General features: G+C 38.0%; 1 protein-coding gene across 1 annotated transcript in view; it reads left to right on the forward strand.

The window, feature by feature from the left end:
- Window positions 1-20,602, forward strand: part of RNF115 (ring finger protein 115) — an 82,430-nt gene that overhangs the window by 41,774 nt on the left and 20,054 nt on the right. The window contains exons 3-4 of the mRNA XM_081122029.1: window positions 1,043-1,106; window positions 19,276-19,487. Of these exons, the coding sequence (XP_080978155.1) occupies window positions 1,043-1,106; window positions 19,276-19,487 (276 nt within the window). The remainder of the gene's footprint in view (window positions 1-1,042; window positions 1,107-19,275; window positions 19,488-20,602) is intronic.

A 20,602-nucleotide genomic window follows, 5' to 3' on the forward strand; every position in this document is an offset into this window, starting at 1 on the left:
GACACTCTGCATATACTTGTGTTAATAAAATACAGTCTTTATCCTTTGAACTTATATTTATGAAAGGAGGGAAAGGGGTAGAAATGGATGAGACAAATTCTAGGTATTTACAATACAAGGTAGAATTTGAATAAAAGTCAGTGTAGAGGGGTGTGGGAGAATCTCATTTCAGTGGTGAGTTCAGAAAAGACTTACTGGAGGAGATTGCATTTGAGATGGGCCCTGAAGGATGGGTAGGGTAATCAAAGAACAGGATAAACTATCAGAAGAAAAAAATATTTATTGAGCCCTTTTATAATGTGCAAAATATAGTACCAGACCCCTTAAATTACTACATTTAATCATTCCCAAGAAATATTAATTATTGTGTTCTCAAATGTGTTTATTTGGTAGTTGAATGGTTTTTTAATGAAACATTTTGAGAATCTTGTCTTATTTCTTAGCCTCTTTGAGGATAAATGTTTGTTTTTCTTCTTTTTCTAAATCAGATTTGAATTGCTGGCTCTATAGGTCCTTCTTCTCTGTGGTTGCCCCTCACCCCAATTTTTCACTTGATTTTGTAGTTATAATTTAAAAAAAAATTTTTATTTATTGATTTTAGTGAGAGAAGATGGAGAGAAAGAAACATCAAAACATCAGTTCGTTGCTCCACTCGTGCATGCACTCACAAGTTGGTTTTCTCCCCTTCCTCCCATAGGAGCATTTTAAATTAATTAATTTATAAATTTACCTTTATTGTTGAAAGTATTACATATATCCACACTGGTTAACTCTTGTATATGCCCTGACCGGGGATCTAACCAGCAACCCTGGCGCATTGGGACAACACTCCAACCAGCTGAGCTACCTGGCCAGGGCTGTAGTTACACTTTTTTATAGAGTCATCCACGTGTCAGTTCGTCATAATTTTCTTTGTAGGTGTCATGTTGGATGAGTCATTTTTCCTTACTGGGCTTTGTTCTCATTGTACCATTCTCTGTTTAGCTTCTGGGAGGGAAGCTTGTTTCTGGGAATAGAATCACTTACTCCTTTTTCTCTTTAGTTTTTTAGGAGGTGGTGGTGGTGGCAGCCGCATGGACAATAGCACATCAACACATTTTGCGGAGGTAAGTTTTCCTTTGGGCTTAGGGAGACTTCAGGTAGTGGGTGGATGTTAAAATCATAATGTATTTTCACTTCCCTGTGCAGCAGAGTATCAGAATGGATAGGGAGAAGGTGGTCAGGAGTAGCCCTTAGAATGGTTTGTGTTCTCAGTAGCTGGGGCTTTGGCATACGACTTTTGGTAAACCCTTGATTAGAGTAATAGTCTCTAGCTGTGCTGTTTTAAACCTGGTGGTGTTTTGTATTCTGTTTTCTGCTTTATTGTGTATAATGGTGTGAAAATAAAAAGCTTGTGCTTTTGAATTAACAATGTTGCAGATTCTGCTTTAGTGGCATGATAGTCAAGTAGAGAGTGGGCCAGGATAAATTAATAGAAGTCACACTAAGGCACCCCTTCAACTTTACACAGAGGAACTGGTTTCTAGAAATTACCTCTACTGAACATGGTAGCTTGGTATAATTGGAATTACAGGGTCAGATTAAGGATAAGATATTGACTTGTCTTCCAGATCTCAAGATGGGACCTATAATTAATTTCCAATTCTTTATATAATGTAGCATCCATGTTTTGGGGTATGGGCGGGAAATTTTAACTGTAATCTGAAAATAAGGCTCTAGTATGCATCTTTGAATACCATTTTATAGTAAAATCAGAGTAATTTTCTTTTTTCACTTTATTGACTTAAAATCTCATGTTAAGTTTTTTTTTTTTACCATTTTAACCATTTTAATTTTAATTTTTTTTTCTTTTTTTAAAAAATATATCTTTATTGATTTCAGAGAGAGGAAAGGGAGAGAGAGAGAGACAGAAACATCAATGATGAGAGAGTCATTGATCTAGCCCGCAACCCAGGCATGTGCCCTGACCGGGAATCGAACCTTGATCGCCTGGATCCTAGGTTGATGCTCAACCGCTGAGCCACGCCTGGCCGGGCTAATTTTAATTTTATTTTAATGATTATTTTTTTGATCCTCACCCGGAGGATATGTTTATTGATTTTAGAGAGAGAGGAAGTTGGCGGGGGGAGAGAGAGAGACAGACATTGATTGGTTGTCACCCGTAAGCACCCTGACTGGGAATTGAGTCCAGCCAACTGAGCCATACCGGCCAGGGCTTAATCATTTTTAAGTGTACAATTCAGTGGAATCACATACTCTGTTTTTAATCATTTAGAATGTATAGCCCACCAGCTCAGCCTACAAAAAACACTAGTTTGTTTTTGCTTCTATTGCCACAGAACTTACTTGGCTCTAGAAAGTTAACAGATGCTAAAAGAAAAATAAATTAAATCTCATAATCAGAATTTCTTTGTGTTTTAGGATTACATTAGCCTTTTCCAGAGATAGCTCAAGCGCCCTGAGTTAGCAAAATTTTTAGTATTTATATGTGTGTGTAAATTAAAACTATTTTAACAGTGTATTTGAAAAGTAGTGTTCAGTCAGAAGCCCATACACCCTAAAGTCTTCTCTTTATCCTCAGATTTTTTTTTTTTTTTTTAAATATATCTTTATTGATTTCAGAGAGAGGAAAGGAGAGGGAGAGAGAGAGATAGAAACATCAATGATGAGAGAGTCATTGATTGAGCCCGCAAGCGGGCATGTGCCCTGACTGGGAATCGAACCCCGATCGCCTGGATCCTAGGTTGACACTCAACCGCTGAGCCACGCCCGGCCGGGCATAGCCTCAGATTTTTATGTTAGACTTATAGCCAATAAAATTGATGACATGTTTGGGTAATAGTACTGTTTTATTAAGGGCATTTTCATTTATTTGTGGTCTTTGGTATCCAGTATTAAGTTTTTTGGTTAACTCTGAAGTGCCTTGTTACATGGATGCAAGACAGACCATGTCTTTGAACTCCCATTTTAATTTTTTCATTTTGATGGATTGAAAACATTATTTAAAATTTATTCTGCTTGCCAGGCCTAGAAGTCTGTTCTGATTTTAGTATTTTTCCCCCCTCTGTGTGCTATTTCCTGATAACACAGGTTGTCTCTTACTGATTATGCATATATGGAGGAAACTTCATCTGATTTGTTTTTTAAGTGTTAGTTCTCTTTTAGGAAATGGAAATACATTGGTCTGTCAGTTTTATAGATATGACTCACCAGGAGGAGATGCATTAAGAAGAAAAATAAATATATGTAGTCAGTTTCCTAACTTTAGTAATGCTAAATCTGACACTGATGGCATGAGCTGTTCTTCAGGTGTTGAAATAGTTTTGCTGAATCATAGCCTGTGACTTCATGTTCTTCAGAGTTTGTAGCAATGCCCAGTTTTCTCTCTGTAGAATTCCCTTGTAATCATGCCTGAATATTTCAGTTTTCTCCTTTTTAAATGATATTTTTGTATTAAAAAAATTTGACTTTGATATTTTAGAAGTTGCCAGGGTTTTTAAAAGAATCAGCTAAGTAGTCTATTGAACTCTTTAAAAGCGCTGTACTAAAAGTAGGGGCAAGAAGCAAATATCATGGTTGCCTTGCCTACAAGGAATTTATAATTTAGTTGGAGAAGAAGTACAAACACATGTGAAACAAATAAGAAAACAGGAAAGCATATAGAGAGTATAATACAATTATTGTGGTCCCTGGCCAGGTAGAACATTGTCCTGATAAGCCAAGGTTGCAGGCTTGATCCCTGGTCAGGGCACATACAAAAATGAACCAGTGAATGCATAAATGAGTGGAACAAGTTGACACCTCTCTCTCTCTCTCTCTCTCCATGTCTCTCTCCCTCTCTTCCTCTCTCTAAAAATCAATAAATAAAAATTAAAAAATCAATAAAATTATTATGGGGTCCATGTAACAAGCATAGTAGGGAGAGATTAGATTAGGTGAGCTACAGTCTTTGGAAAGTCTTCAGGAGGAGAGGTCAAATGACCTAGTGATATGCTGGAATCAGATTGCCTGAGTTCAAATCTTGGATCTACCACTTATTTACTGGGTATGTAACCTGGGCAAAATTACTTCAGATCTCTCTGTGCGTCTGTTTCCTCATCTGTAAATTGGGGAAAATAATACCTCATAGGATTGTTGTGAGGGTTAAGTGAGTGAATACATGCCAGGTGTGTAGGACAATGTGCCTGCCATATAGAGAGTGCTTTATAAATTTTAGTCATTATTTTTATCACCTTCATGGAGATGGCAAAACAAGGCTTTCTTCAAGTACCAGAGCCTTGAAGGGTAGGTGGAATTTAGATAAGCAAAGAGGAGAGAAAAAGATAATATTTATAGGTTACAAGGTTTTATACTCCTGTCCCTGAAGAAAAAAAACTTAGAAAATTATATATAGAAACCAAAGTTACTGTTCTTTTCCATATTTTAGTTGGTAATTTCAACAACGATTTATGTTCAGTTTTGCTGTTTTTCTTCAGCCAGAGCTGCTTGTGCAATGAAAAGGTTATTGTCTATAATTAGCATTTATATAATTATTTTCTATAATTTGCTGAATTATTAAAATATTAGATATATTAGAAAAGGCTTAGTCCAAGCAAAATTTCTAACAGAACCAGTATTGATTTTTTATTTTTTATTTTTTAAAGTGGGTCTGAGGTGGGGAGATATAGTGGGTTAGGATGGAGTGAAGGTGGGAGGAGGCTGGTTGCCAGTTAACGTGTGAGGGTCAGTGGAGAGTGAATATAAAAATGTTGCTAGCAGTTTGTAGAGAGATGATATTGCTCTACTGAGGTCTCTCATAACCTGGGAATTGAGCCCATGGCTACCTGAGGGTTTCATTGATTATTTGAAAGCTTCTGACCATGACCCTGGTGCCAGTGAGACATCTGATCTGAGAGTCTCAGCTTACCGGAATGGATCACTTCATTGCAGGAATGGCTGTGGCTGCTGTTTCAGATTAGCAAAATATAAGGGAGATAGGTAGCTTCCTAGAAAAAGAACACCCAGTATGCACAAAAGGGCAGGGAGCTCTGAGCAGTCTGGTTTATATTTTTTTAAAATAAAATTTGTTTTACATATGTAGCATTATAATGGTAATTTAAAAAGGTATTAAAAAATATCTGGAGTCCCACAATTCTAAGAGCTCCCTTTCTCCATACATTTTCTCCAGGTTTTGTCCTGAGGCATAGATACTGAAAGATATTATAACAACATTAAGACGATTCTTATTTTTTAATTTTTTAAAATATATCTTTATTAATTTCAGAGAGAGGAAAGGAGGGGGAGAGAGAGAGATAGAAACATCAATGATGAGAGAGTCATTGATCAGCTGCCCAGCCTGCAACCCCGGGCATGTGCCCTGACCGGGAATCAAACCCCAATCGCCTGGATCCTAGGTCGATGCTCAACCGCTGAGCCATGCCTGGCCAGGCGACGATTCTTTTAAATGAAAAATCTCCCATATTCTCATTACCTTATTTTAGTTTTATTTTTTCCTGTATAATTCCATTTCTCACATGTGTGCTTCCTGTTTTCAGACGCAAGCATAGGAGTATACCACATTATTTCTCCTTTTTAAAATTTACTTAGTATTATGTCAGATCTTTTTACTTGTCTCTTCATAGTTTGCAAGAATTATATTTTATGTGATTTCATATTCTTTTATATTTGTACTATATTTATTAAACTGCTATCCTGTGTTAAACATGTCTCGTTACATGTGATGGTTGATACTTCTTCCTTCCACCTCTGAGTCTAGAACATACTGAAAAATAAAACACAGAAGCTAGACAGATGGAAATAAAAATTTAGTTTTTATTCAGCCCAATTGGAGAACACAGTTGATCAGTGGCCAAATAGACATTCTAAGCCTATACAGGAAGACCCACCTGAGAATTAGAGGCTGCAGAGCTAGCACACATACTCACAACCACTTTTGCATTTGAGCAGCTTCCTAGCACATGAACTCTGTCCGTTGGAGAAATGTAAATTCAGCAGAGGTGAGGCTCTTGCCACTCACCCATCAGAAGTATCACTTCTTTGGTAGGGAGAGTAATTGGGTCAGAGGTGGAAATGAGGGATCTGATTCTTCTCTCTTCACTTTTAGGTACTGTCATTTAAGCCTGTAGTTAGCAGGGCTGGGAGTAGTTTCTGTGGCAGTTGGGGGAGGAGATCATTCAGTAATCTCTGAGGACAGTTTTACTTCTACCCTCTCCAGTACCAACTCATGTTCTTTTGTGTGTGCTCCTGGGACCTGCGAAGAGGGCTCTGAAATCATCAAGAACAATATAAAGTTAAAATAAATTGAACTAAATATAATTCTACCAATTTTGACCTACAGAAAAGTCAGTTTTAAATCATTAGAGGTAGTAAGAAGTTCAACATTTTAAACTATCCTTCCTGTTTGCTGTTCTCATTCTCAGACATAAGGAACACTCAGATTGGAAAGGAAGAACTAAAACTGTCAGTTCACAGTTGACATGATCTTTTATGTAGAAAACCTGATGGATTCCATTAAAAAGGTGTTAGAAATAATTAATTTAAGCAAGGTTGCAGAATATGAGAAAAGCATGTAGAAAATCAGTTGTCTTTTTACATATTAGCAGCAATTAGAAATTAAAAATTTTAAAAATACCATTTACAAAAGCATAAAAATATGAAATACTTAAACTTTCAGAAAAGATATATAAGACCTGAGCATGGAGAACTATGAAATATTACTTAAAGAAATTAAAGGTCACCTAAATAAATGGAGAAATATATCCTCCTTGTGGATCAGAAGACAATATTGTTAGGACGTCATTTGTGGATTCAGTATAATTCCACCCAGGATCCCAGTCAGCGTTTTGATAGAAATTGAAAAGTTGATTCTAAAATTCATATGGAAGTGCAAAGTATGTAGAATAGTTAACAAAGTTAGAAGACTAATAGTACCTGATTTCAAGACCTGTTATGAAGCTACAGTAACCATCTCTGTGGTTTTGCCATCAAGGTAGATAGATCAAAAGAACAGAATAACCTGCCAGGTGGCTCAGTTGGTTGAGTGTCAGTCCTTACACAAAAAGATTGTGGATTTGATTCCGTCAGGACACATAGCTAGGTTGCATGTTTGATTCCTGGTTGGAGGTATATGAAAGGCAGCTGATTGATGTTTCTCCCCCCCCCCCCAATGAAATGGAAAAAAATCCTCAGGTGAGGATTAAAAAAAAAAAAAGAACAGAATAGAGTCCAGAAGTAGACGTCCATACACTGTGGACAACTGATTTTGACAGGGCCAAAGGCAGTCCAGGAGAAAAAAGCATATCCATTCAAACACTTGCTGAAGTAATCGGATATCTACAGTACAAAAATATGAGCTTTGAAATACATACTTTAAACCATATACAGCAGTTAACTCAAGATGAGTAATAGACTTAAATGTTAAACTTTATATAAAATGTGAAGAAAACATAGAAAACCTTTGTGACCTTGGGTTAAACAAAAATTTCTTTAAGCTATGACACCAAAATCACGATTCATAAAAGAAAAAAAATTGATAAATTGGACTTCATTAAAATACAAAACTTGTGTTCTTCATAAGAATGAAGAGACAAGCCACAGACGAGAAGATAACTTTCAAATCATCTGATACAGGATGTGTATCCAGACTCTATAAAGAAATCAAAATGGAGTAAGAAAACAACCCATTTTTAGAAAATGGAAAAAGATTTTAATAATCTCCTCCACCAACGAAGATATACAGATGGTGAATATTACTCCTTAGGAAAATGCAAATTAAAATCTCAATGAAATACTACTGCACAACTATTAGAATGGCTAAAATGTAAGACTGACCATACTAACTCTTGCTGAGTCTCTGGAGCAACTTAAATTGAATGGAAAAATGATACAACCAATTTAGAAAACAGGCTACCTATTTTTTAAAAAAGGTAAAAATACATCAACTGTGTGATCTATCCATTCTACTCTTCTAAGTATTTACCTAAGAGAAAAGAAAGCATATATCCACACATACACATAGGTATAAAAATGTTCATAGTAACTTTATTTGTAATAGCCAAAAATTAGAAACAACACAGATGTCTATGAGCAGGTGGATGGATAGACACATTGTGATACATCCCTACTGTGGAATACTAAGCAATATAAAGTATATGGAACACTCCTCAACATAACCTATTGATATATTCAAAAATATGGATGAATTTGAAAATAAGCTGAGTAAAAGGAGGGACACAAAGAGCATATATAATATGATTCCTTTAACATGAAATTCTGGAAAATAACAATTTCTAAAAAATGCAAACCACAGAAAGATCCGTGGTTCCTTGGGTGCAGGGAGCATCAGGAGGGAGGGACCAAGGTGATTGTCTTGATGTTTTCATGAAACTTTTTCTTCTCAATGGACTCATCTTTGTACGCCATAATATTTTTTTGAGATAAAATTCACATATCATGTAATTTACCCTTTAAAGTGTACAATTCAGTGGTTTTACTATATTTGTAAAGTTATAAAACCATCACCACTATTGATTCTAGGAATTTTTCATCATCCCAAAAAGAAACCCTGTACCAGTTAGTCTTTCCTTTTTTCTTTCTTCAATTCTCCTAGCCTTAGGCAACCACCAATTTATTTTATGTGCTAGGAATTTATCTATTTAGGACATTTGATATAAATGGAATCATACAATATGTGACCTTTGTGACTGACTTCTTTTGCTTACCATAATGTTCTGACGGTTCATCATATTGTAGCATGTGTCAGTACTTCATTCTTTTTTATGGCACCAAATATTCCATTGTATGGATATATTTTGTTTACCCACTCATCAGTTGATGGACATTTGGGTTATTTATGCTTTTTAGCTGTTATGAATAATGCTTCTTTGAATATTTGTACAAATTTTTGTGTGTTCAGTGTTTTCAGTTCCCTTGGGGGTCTGTAAGAGTGAACTTTCAGGGTCATATGGTAAATGTTTAAGTTTGAGGAACAGGTCATACTATTGAAGAATTGCTTATGTGGTCATGGTTAGCTTATAGCAAATTCTGCTAAATGGAAGATATTGTCCATCCTGTTTTTTATATTGAAATGTGTAAATATTTCAGTCCACATATTTTCAGAGGCATTGTCTTATTCCTCCACTCAGAGTAACATTTTTAGTTTTTCAAGACAAAACTTGTCAAATGAAGTGTCTCTGTGATTCTTTTGAATGTTTTACTGAAACATCATAATAGTTCTCTTTATTTGTTTTTACTTACATAAGCCATGTCCTGAATACCTACTTTTGTTGTATGAACTTTTTTTCTCTCTTGTGCTTGTCTGAGCCTGCTCAGAGGCAAATGACCTCAAGCTGTTCTTAACCTCCATGTTGATTTGGTATAAATTTGTGTGCTGTTTTTTGTTTTTTTAAAATCCTGGGTTCTATGGTCAGGGTGCATTGTCATTTTGGGGCAAATACACTGACTGTTAATATTCATTTGCACTAATTTGCAGTTTACAAACAAGTAACAGAATGCCTCATGCTGATGTTGAAGCTGCTTCTCAGTTTCCATTCCTTCACATTCTTACATGTTAAATGTGATAACAATTTATGTAATTATCAATGCAGATTATTGATATTATGAGCTTGGTGATTGATTTTTCTTCTAGTAAAATTTTTCAAATATTTAGCTTTTACAGATTAATTATAATGAAAATAAAGAATGCTTTGAGAGTTTTTTTTCTGTGAGCAGATGTTGTGGAACTTTATCTAGTAAGGGAATAATAGATTTCTTCCTATAGCTTACATAAGCAAAATAGATGATGGAAAACATGGAGGGGGCTGCTTATACTTTCTTATTTAAACTACATTGTAGACCTATTTTCAGACTAGAAACCAGTGATTTCTAACAGTGGAGGCTGTTGCTAGAAAGTAAAGGGAATAAATGTGATATGATAACAAGTATCGAAGACTTACTGCTTTTAGTGTGCATGTGACTTTTTGTTCCTCAGATTGGATGCTAGAATTAAAAAAAAATTAACAATGTTGTCAAGAGTATGGGAGAATGTAAGCTCTTGCCCAGTGCTACGAGTATAAATTGGTGTTGCCCTTTGGAGAGGGTAGTTTGCTTTGTCCAGTGAAATTTAAAATGCTTATAACCAGAGGATTAAAGATGGCGGCAGACTGAGTGGAAGATGCACTGACAGTCTCCCAGGACCAAGCTGGAATTACAACTAAAATAGAGAAAAACTATCCTGAATAATCAACTGCAACTGAAGACAAGCTGGAGAGCACCCTCATAACCAAGGGGGAAAAGTAGAGACCCCATAGGAAGTATAGAGGTTGAGAGGGCTGTCTGGGCTCCCACAGGCAGCAGCTGAAGGTCTGGAGGGAAAGCTCAGCTGTGGGGGGTTCCCACTGAGGACTCTGGGGCCTAAACCCCAGGCTGGGCTTCCCAGCCCATAGCACCAGAACTGAGAAAGGTGCCCATATAACATCTGGCTGTGAAAAGCAGCAGGGTTTCAGTCGGCCAGGGAGAAACGCCCAGAACGGTAGTCACCCTCTTAAAGAGCCAATGGACAAAGTTTTGTCTGCAGCCACTCACCTTGGGCTCCAGTAGAGGGAGGGCAGAGTGGATTGGAGCTGTGTTGGGAGAGTTTGGGGTTATGGGCTCTGGGGGTGGAGTTCAGAGGGCACCCCTAAGGATTCTTGTGCGGGTTATTCCCCAGTACTGCAGAGGACATCTTTCACAGGTGGACATTTACCTTCCAAGCAGCTTTTGCCTGAGGGGGAAACTATTGTCCCACCCTGCTGCAAAACCTCTTGCCCTACCCAGAGGAGTTTCTACAGCCTGAGGCTCATTAAGAGAGTGATAACAATCAGCTGTCCCACTCTGTGGAGTTTCTACAGTCTGAGGCTCATTAGACAATCAGATAAATCAGCCTGCAGGCAGAGGCAGACCTCACAGAGCTTTGAGCCTTTGCCTGATCTGCTTCTGGACCTGGGCCTTGGAAAAGCAGACTTTGGTGTGCGTGTTGGTCCTGTCCAACCATACCCAGCCCCAGCAGAGGAGACCTCAAGCCGAGGGTGGTTGATAGCTGCAAACAGGGTACTCAGGGCCAGTCACAAACAGCATCTGACATTGGCCTGCACCAGAGACCTTCCAAAAAGACTGAGAGTCCTATTAGGCCTATCTAATATGTAGAAACAAACCCAAATAGGCAATCAAAATGGGGAGACAAAAAAGCAAACCCCAAATGAAAGAAAAAGAGAAGTCTCCAGAAAAACCTAAATGAAGTGGAGATAAGCAATCTATCAGATATAGAGTTCAGAAAACTGATTGTAAGGATGCTCAACAGCGTGAAAATAATATGGGAGCTATGAAAAATGACCAGTTAGAAATTAAGAATGATATAGCAGAAATAAAGAATACATTGGAAGGAATAAGAGGAAGCTGAGGATTGGATCAACAATTAGAAGATAGGGTAGAAAAAAATCACTCAGAGAGAGATCCAATAAGAAAAAACAGTTAAAAAACTGGAGGACAGTCTCAGGGAGCTGTGGGAAAACATGAATATTTGTATTATAAGAGTGCCAGAGGAGGTTGAAAGTAAGCAAGGGTTAAAGAACCGTTTGACGAAATAATGGCAGAAAACTCCCCTAACTTGGTGAAGGAAAAAGTCACACAAGTTCAGGGGGCACAGACAGTCCCAAGCAAGAAAATCCAAAGAGACCCACACCCAGACACAGCATAAGTAAAATGCTAAAAATTCAAGACAAAGAGAAAATCTTAAAGGCAGCTAGAGAAAAGCAATCTCTTAACTACAAAGGAGCTCCCATAAGGCTGTCAGCTGACTTCTCATCAGAATCTCTACAGGCCTGAAGGGAATGGCATGAAATATTCAAGGTAAATGCAAAACAAGGATCCGAAACCAAGACTAGTCTATCCAGCAAGGCTATCATTCAAAATAGATGGTGAAATAAAGAGCTTCCCAGGCAAAAAAAAAAAGGCTAAAAGAGTTTATCACCACCAAACCAGCATTGCAGGAAATGTTAAAGGGACTGCTGTAATTAGAAGTAGAAATAGAAGCATTGCAACAAATTTTAAAGGGACTGCTGTTATAATAAGAAGAAATACAGAGAGAAACATAGGCATAAAGAATTAAAATGGCCCCTGGCGGTGGTTGAGTATCAAGCTAGGGTCCAGGAGATTGTGGTTTGATTCACGGTCTGGGCACATGCCCAGGTTGCAGGCTTGATCCCCAGTTGGGCATGCAGGAGGCAGCCCATCAATGATGACTCTCTCATCATTGATGTTTCTCTTTCTCTCTTCCCCCCTCTCCCTTCCTCTCTCTGAAATCAGTAATGATATATTTTTAAAAAATTAAAATGACAATAAATAAGACCTATCAATAATAACCTTAAAGACTTTGAGAGATCAACAGCAAAACAGTCATAGTTGTGGACTTTAACACCCCACTGACTTCACTGGGTAGATCCTCCATACAAAAGTCAACACAGAATCAGTGAATTTTAAATGGCACCCTAGATCAGATGGATTTAATTGATATTTACAGGACATTTCGCCCCAAAGCTGCAGAATATACATTTCTCTCAAGTGCACATGGGTCATCCTCAAAGACAGACCACATGTTAGGACACAAAACCAGTCTGTACAAGTTGAAGAAGATTGAAATCATATCAAGCATCTCAGATCACAGTGGCATGAAATTAGAAATCAACTACAGTAAAAACACTCAAAAACATTCAAACACATGGGGGATAAATAGCATGTTATTAAACAGTGAATGAGTTACCAATGAGATCAAGAAAGAAATAAAAAACTTTTTGAAAACAAATGAAAATGAACACACAACAACCCCAAATCTATGGGACACAGCGAAAGCAGTTCTAAAAGGGAAGTTCATAGCACTACAGGCCTACCACAGAAAGCAAGAAACATTTTTAGTAAACTAACCCTGCAACTTAAAGAATTAGAAAGCTCCACCGTAAAGCTGTCTGGACCAGGGCTTTTGTTTGCTGGGAGTTTTTTGATTACCGCCTCGATTTCATCAGTTGCTATTAGCCTATTCAGGTTTTCTAATTCTTCCTGATTCAGTTTTACGTGATCTCACTCATATGTAGAATGTAATAAACAAAATAGACTGAGGAACAAAAAAAATCCAGAGACATGGAAGCATGGATCAGACTGTCAAATTTCAGTGGGAAGGCAGGGGCAGGGGAGTGGGTGGGGAGAAATTAATCAAAGAACTTATATGCATATATGCATAACCCATGGGCACAGTCAATAGTGTAGTGATGGCCTGTGGGAGGGGGCAGATGTGGGGAGGAGGGGATCAATGGGGGGAAAAAAGGGTATATCTGTAACTTTCAACAATAAAGATAAATTTAAAAAATGCTTATGACCAGCATTTCTATTTTTTGCTACAGGATATTCATATGAAAGAGAAGGAATACTTCCAATGCATTTTATGGGGCTAGTATAACCTGATACCAAAACCAGACAAGGATAGTACACAAAAGGAAAATTATAAGCCAATTCATTCTTGAATGTAAATAGAGAAATTCACCCAAAACACCAGAAATGGAATTTACCAATATATCATAAGCAAAATTGTGTTTGTCCTAAGAATTTAAGGTTGGGTTAACATTGCAGGATAGAAGGCAGTGGGATGACATATTTAAAGTGCTGAGAAAAAAAAGATGCCAACCAAGAATACTATGCCTGTCAAAACTAGCCTTCCAGAACAAAGGAAAAATTAAAACATTCCTAGATAAACAATAGCTGAGGGAGTTTATTACTAATACAGTTTCCATCAATGGAATGCTGAAAGGAGTGTTTCAGGCTCACTGCAGACTAATTGAATTTACTTTGTGGAGTAGGCCCAAAGAATATGTATTTTAAACCACCTTATGGATTCTTATAAACTGGAAAGGAAAGAACAAACAAAAACAAAAACCTCACAATGAGAGAACGTTATTCCATTCAGCAGATTGGTAAAAACTTAAAAAAAAGTCCTATGATATCAGTTGCTCCAGGATTTGATAAGTCTTCTTGGTGGATGTGTAAATTGGTACACCCACTTTGGAAAATAATTTTGGCATTACCTGGTAAAGTTGAAGATGTATGGACCATATAAAGTCCAAACCATTAGCAGAAACTCTCTTCTATCTCTGCAACAGAAAACATATATAAGAGTGTTTACACTGGCTCTTTGTAATAGTAAAAAACCAGAAACAGCCCAGCTGGGCGTGGCTCAGTGGTTGAGCATCAACCTAGGATCCAGGAGGTCGTGGTTCGATTCCCAGTCAGGGCACATGCCCAGGTTTCGGGCTCAATCCCCAGTGGGGGGGGGGGCTTGCAGGAGGCAGCCCATCAATGACTCTCATCATCGATGTTTCTCTCTCTTTCTCCCTCTCCCTTCCTCCTCTTTCTGAAATCAATAAAAACATTTTTAAAAAACCAAACCAAACAAAAAAACCCAGAAACAGTCCATATGTTTATTGAGAAAATATTTAAAAGTGTGTGTGAAAATGAATGCATCAACATGTAGAGCCAGAAATTCAAGTACTTCGATAAGACACTTTCATAATTTATAAGGCACATTTATTTAGGGATGTGGGCATTTGTAGTAAAACTATAAAGAAAAGCAGGGGAATGATAAACAGTTGAGTGCGGTGGTTAACTGTGGAGGTTGGGGGAAAGAGGGACACAGTTTTAATGGCTCTGATGGTATAAGCTAAGAGATTGTTAATGGATATATGTTTTCTTTTTAATAATATTTTATTATTCAGTGACAATATTATGTTAGTTCCAGGTGTACAACCCTGTGATTAAGACATTTATGTATCTTACAAAGTGGTCACCCCGGTAAATCTAGTACTCTCTGACACCATACATAGTTATTACAATATTACTGTCTAAATTCCCTATGCTGTACTTTACATCCCCATGACTAAACTGTAACTACCAAGTTGTACTTCTCAATCCCTTCACCTTTTCACCCATCCCCCAACCCGCTTCCCATCTCGCAACTGTCAAAATGTTCTCTGTATCTCTGGGTCTGTTTCTGTTCTCGTTCATTTATTGTTTTTTAGATTTCACATGTAAGTGAAATCATCTGGCATTTGTCCTTCTCTGTCTGACTTATTTCATTCAGCACAGTACCCTCTAGGTCCATCCATGTTGTTAGAAATGGCACAGTTTCATTCCTTTTTATGGCTGAACCATATTCCATGGTATATATGCACCACTTCTTTATCCACTCATCTATTGATGGGCTCTTAGGTTGCTTCTGTGTCTTGGTTATTGTAAATAGTGCTGCAATGAACACATGGATGTATACGTCTTTTCAATTTAGTGTTTTGGGTTTCTTTGGATAAATACCCATAGTGGAGTTGCTGAGTTCTTCTCTAGCTCTTGTTATAGCCTTTGTTTTGAAGTCTGTATTGTCTGGTATAAGTATTGCTACCCCAGCTTTTTAATTTTTTGTTTCCATTTTCATGAAATACCTTTTTCCATCCCTTTACTTTCAATCTTTGTATATCCTTTCTGTCTGCAGTGAGTCTGTTGTAGACAGCACATGTAAGGGTTTTGTTTTGTTATATAGCCACTGTATGTCTTTTGATTGAAGCACTTAATCTATTTGCATTTAAAGTAATTGCTGACAGATATGTATGTATTGCCATTTTATTATTCATATTTTTTATCTTTTTTCTTCTTCTTCAAGAAGAAAACATTTCTTGTAATACTGTTTTGATGATAATGAACTCCTTTAGCTAGCTTTTTCTTGTCCGGTTAACCTTTGGCATTTTAATTATGATGTGTCTTGGTGTGGGCCTCTGGGTTCATCTTATTTGGAATTCTCTGCACATTCTGGACTTCTATGTCTGTTTCCTTCACCAGGTTAGGGAAGGTTTCTGTCATTGTTTTTTCATGTAGGTTTTCAAGTCCTTGCTCTTTCTTATCTCCTTCTGGCATCCCCATGATGTGAATGTTGGTACTCTTGAAGTTGTTCCAGAGGCTCCTTACTCTCTGCTTCACCTGTTCTACTGTTGACTCCTTGTAATGTATTCTTCATTTCAGTTAATGTATATTCTTCATTTCTAACTGGTTCTTTTTTTTGTTTGTTTTCTATCTCCATTTTTATGTTTCCTATCTCTTTGCTGAAGTTTTCACTAAGTTTCTTTAATTTTTCCCATTGAGCATCCTTATAACCAGTATTTTGAACTCTACATCTGGTAGATTGTTTCTGTTTTGTTTAGTTCTTTTTCTGGAGTATTGTTTTGTTCTTTCATTTGGAACATGCTGCTTTATTTCCTCATTTTGGCTGCCTCCCTGTGTTTGTTTTATGTGTTAGGTAGAGCTGCTATGTCTCCTGGTCTTGGTAGAGTGGCCTTATATAGTCAGTGTCCTGTAGGGCCTAGGTGTGCAGCCTCCTCAGTCGCCTGAGCTGTGCACTCCAGGTGTACCCCGTGTGGGCTGTGTGCACTCTCCTGTTGTAGTTGAGCCTTGATTGCTGTTGGCATATCAGTGGAAGGGATTGAGCCCCAGGCTGATTGGTTGTTAAGTCTGACTGAGACCACAGTGGAGGATTTGCTGTTAGGGGTCAACCCCATGGAGCACAACTTCAGCAGAGCTCAGCTGAGTTCATCCCTTGAGCATGTTGGTCATGGAGGTGGTTGGGTGGTGCTTCGGCTTTGTGTGAAGCTGGGTACACTAGCTCTCTGGCCTCCCTGGAAGTGTAGGCTGAAATCAGCCACTGCCGGTGCCACCAGGCATGAGCAACAAAGTCATTTTCAGATGACTGCTAATTTCTGGTGGCCTTGAAGGTGCCCAGGAGAGGCCAACCTGCAAACTAAGGCTGGTTGCCGCTGGTGCTGTGCCTGGGACCGCTTAGCAAGATATATAGGGCATGCTGAGGCCAGATGCTCCTTGAGTTTTCTCAGCTACAGTCTCCGCTGATATTTTTACTCTCAGAAGTTATGGAGACTTATCTTCCTGGCACTGAAACCCTGGGCTGGGGGCATGGTGTGGGGCTGGGACTCCTTGCCCCTCCTGATTTTTAACCACCACATATGGGTGTGGCATCAGCCCATTCAGTGGCATCGGCCCATTCAGCGTCTCTGCCCCTGTGACCAGTCTCGTTGATATGGCTTCTTTGTAACCTTAGTTATAGAACTTTTGTTCAGCTACATTTTAGGTGGTTCTGAGAGATGATTGTTCTGTAGTTTAGTTGTAATTTTGATGTGGTTGTGGGAGGAAGCAAGTCCTGCATTTACTGATACACCACTTTATGTTTTTTCTTAATACCTGATTTATTATTTTACATGTATCAAATAATAAAAATGTTAATGAGTATGTAAAATACATAACACCTGTGCTATGCTACTGCTGGAAAGAATATGACTGTGTGTGTTCTGAGCAATGCAAACCTTTTCCCCTCCATAGCATTGATTACTATTTAACATAAACAGTTTTCTTTTCTTTTTTTGGAGGTTGGGAGCATGTATGTCTCTTTCCACTTGAAATGAAATCCATTAGGGTAGAGATCTTCTTTTGTTTTTTTAAATCCTCACTGAGGATATTTTTTACATTGCTTTTTTAGAGAGAATGGAAGGGTGTGAGAGAGAAACATCGATGTGAGAGAGACACATCAATTGGTTGCCTCCCGCATGAGCCCCAGCCAGGGCCAGGGAGCAAGCCTGCAACTGAGGTACATGCCCTTGGCTGGAATTGAACCTGGGACCCTTAAGTCCTTGAGCCAATGCTCTAACCACTGAGCCAAACTGGCTAGGGCAGTTTTTTTAACATTATGTTCACTGCTGTATCCTAATAGTTCCCAGAAAGTGATTGGGACATAGTACATGCTCAACAAGTATTTTTTAAGTGAATGAATGTGTGTGTGTGTGTGTGTGTGTGTGTGTGTGTGTGTGTGTGTGTTACAAAACCTAATGTGTGTATATGGACAGACACATATTTAAAGATCTGAAATTCTACACACCAAATTAAACTGTCAGGTGAGTAGAATTATGAGTAGGGGTTGGTCACATCTGAGAGAATAGAAATATATTGCATTTTGTGTAATATATTGTGTATTTTTTAATTAAAAGGGAGGAAACATCTTGAAAATTAAGCAGATTGTAAACTGGAAAAAACCAGAAAAAAATAACATTATTGATGAACTTAAACTCCTTAATTTTAAGAATTGATTTGACAAGTTATTGGATTGAGACTAGAGCGGGGTATGTAGTCACCTCAGCATAATGTGTAACTAGGCTGTTAATCCTTCCTCTGAGTGTTTTTATAGGAGGCTGTTGCTAATATGGATCTCCAGAAGAAAGGATCATTCTGGAGTTGGGGGTGGGGAGGCTGTGAACACTTTAAGACCTAAGAGCAGTTTCGTGTCCCTGTTATTATTTATACATTAATTTTTTTTGTTTCATTTAAAACGTTAAAACAAAAAGACCTGAATACGACTAGGGTTATATACTTGTTTGGGCAGAGTAAAATAAGTAGTAGTCTATGGAACTCTTGAAATATCTGGTATACAGATAAATAAAATTTAAATTATTTCAGAAGTGATTTGTTGTTTTCACTCACTCTTTAGTGATTCTTTGGCCAAACTCAACCCATTCCTGCATTCCATCCCCCCCCCCCCCAACACTCTTTTAGTGGTAAAAGTATTTACAACAGAATGGTCTTATCAGACATTCCTGCACTGCTTTGACACAGCTTTGACACTGCCCCTTTCTGATGCAGCCTCTAGATCAAGAGAAGTATTTTATAGATATCTGTCTCCACTTTGTGGCAATTGTGCTTTTTTACAAGTGTGTAAATACAGCTGTTTTATTCAAATCTTAGATTATCCTATAGTGAAAATGTGGATGTCATTAAAACACAGAATTATAATGTTGATCTAAATGATCAACTGTGCTTAGGACAGAAATTCATGATCACCTTTGGCTCATGTTTTTATTTCAGAAGTGGGGGAAACTGATCAGAGGCATGTGGATATGAGCTCAGTGCTAAGAAAGGGGTTTGGCTTGTTTCTATATGAAGGAAATTAAATTTCACATTATGTAAGGTTTTTTCCCCCCGTTCATGCACTTGAAAGACTTTTCTTCATACTATTGGGAAAACATATACTTTAGTTTGTGCTGCTGAATTTTGAAGTGTTAAAGTTATTCCTCTCTTTTTTTCAATATTTTTTTCCTCCAGTTTCCTCTTTTTCCTGTTCTTAAAACTGTAATGTGGTTTATTTCTGTTTTTTACTAGTTCTGGCGCAATTTGGACCACACGATGATTATACAAGATTTTAGACCATTTCTAAGTAGCAATCCACTGGACCAAGATAATAGAGCCAATGAGAGAGGTCACCAAACTCACACTGACTTCTGGGGACCAAGTCGACCTCCGCGGTTGCCAATGACTCGGAGATACAGATCGCAAGGAAGTACTCGTCCTGATAGATCCCCAGCTATTGAAGGGTGAGTGCACAGTAATTGTTTTCAGTTCTCTTTAAGGGTAGTTGCAATGAAAGACATATTGGCTTAATCTAATCTTTATAAGGTTCTCATCCTTATTACTTTGTTGACAAGATGGAGGTATATAGACAGAGTGAAGACGAAGCTAAATTGAATGTCTACTCAACTCATACCAGTTAACGCATGATGATAAACTAAAGGATAATAAAACTAACGATACCAGTTTTTATTAATGTCTCAGATTAGTATAGGTTTATTAAAATTTCAGAAGCTAATGAAAGGGATACCGAATATATTGGGTGACATTAGGATTCAAAAAGACCTCAGCACATTGGAACAATGAACTTAATATAAAATTTAATAGGAATAAACAGAGTCTTGTGACTGCCAAAAGCAGTCCTACAACAAATGTCTATTGATTCTTTTATGCTATGGCATTTGTAGTAGATACGGGGATATGATGGTGGGCAAAACACCAGCTGAGTGGTGGCTCCTCATCTCATGGATCCCAGTTAGTAAATTAAAGGATAAGAAACAATTTTAAAAAATATTTGCCATATGCATAGGATTGTGCTTCATGCTTTAGCTGCTTATCTCAGTCCACTTGAATTAGTAGCTGCTATTGTTGCTCTCATTTTATGTAAGAATAAGACTCAGAGAAATGAAAACTGGATTAGTGGTAGATCCAGGGCTTGGAACCAGGAATATATGAATTTAGAACTGCAGTATCTGAACAACAGCCACTAGCCACATGTTATATCAGCTTACATTAAAAGTTAACAAAACTGCCCAGCCGGGCGTGGCTCAGTGGTTGAGCGTCGACCTAGGATCCAGGCGGTCAGGGTTCGATTCCCGGTCAGGGCACATGCCCGGGTTGCGGGCTCGATCCCCAGTCAGGGGCGTGCAAGAGGCAGCCGATCAATGACTCTCTCATCATTGATGTTTCTCTCTCTCTCTCCCTCTCCTTTCCTCTCTCTGAAATCAATAAAGATATATTAAAAAAAAAAAGTTAACAAAACTTTGCCCTAGCCAGTTTGGCTCAGTAATGAGAGTGTTGGCCTGTAGGCTGAAGGGTCCCAGGGTTTGATTCCGGCCAAGGGCACGTACCTTGTTGCAGG

Source organism: Miniopterus schreibersii, assembly GCF_964146895.1.
Source record: "Miniopterus schreibersii genome assembly, chromosome: 19".
In the NCBI taxonomy this organism is placed as follows: Eukaryota; Metazoa; Chordata; class Mammalia; order Chiroptera; family Miniopteridae; genus Miniopterus; species Miniopterus schreibersii.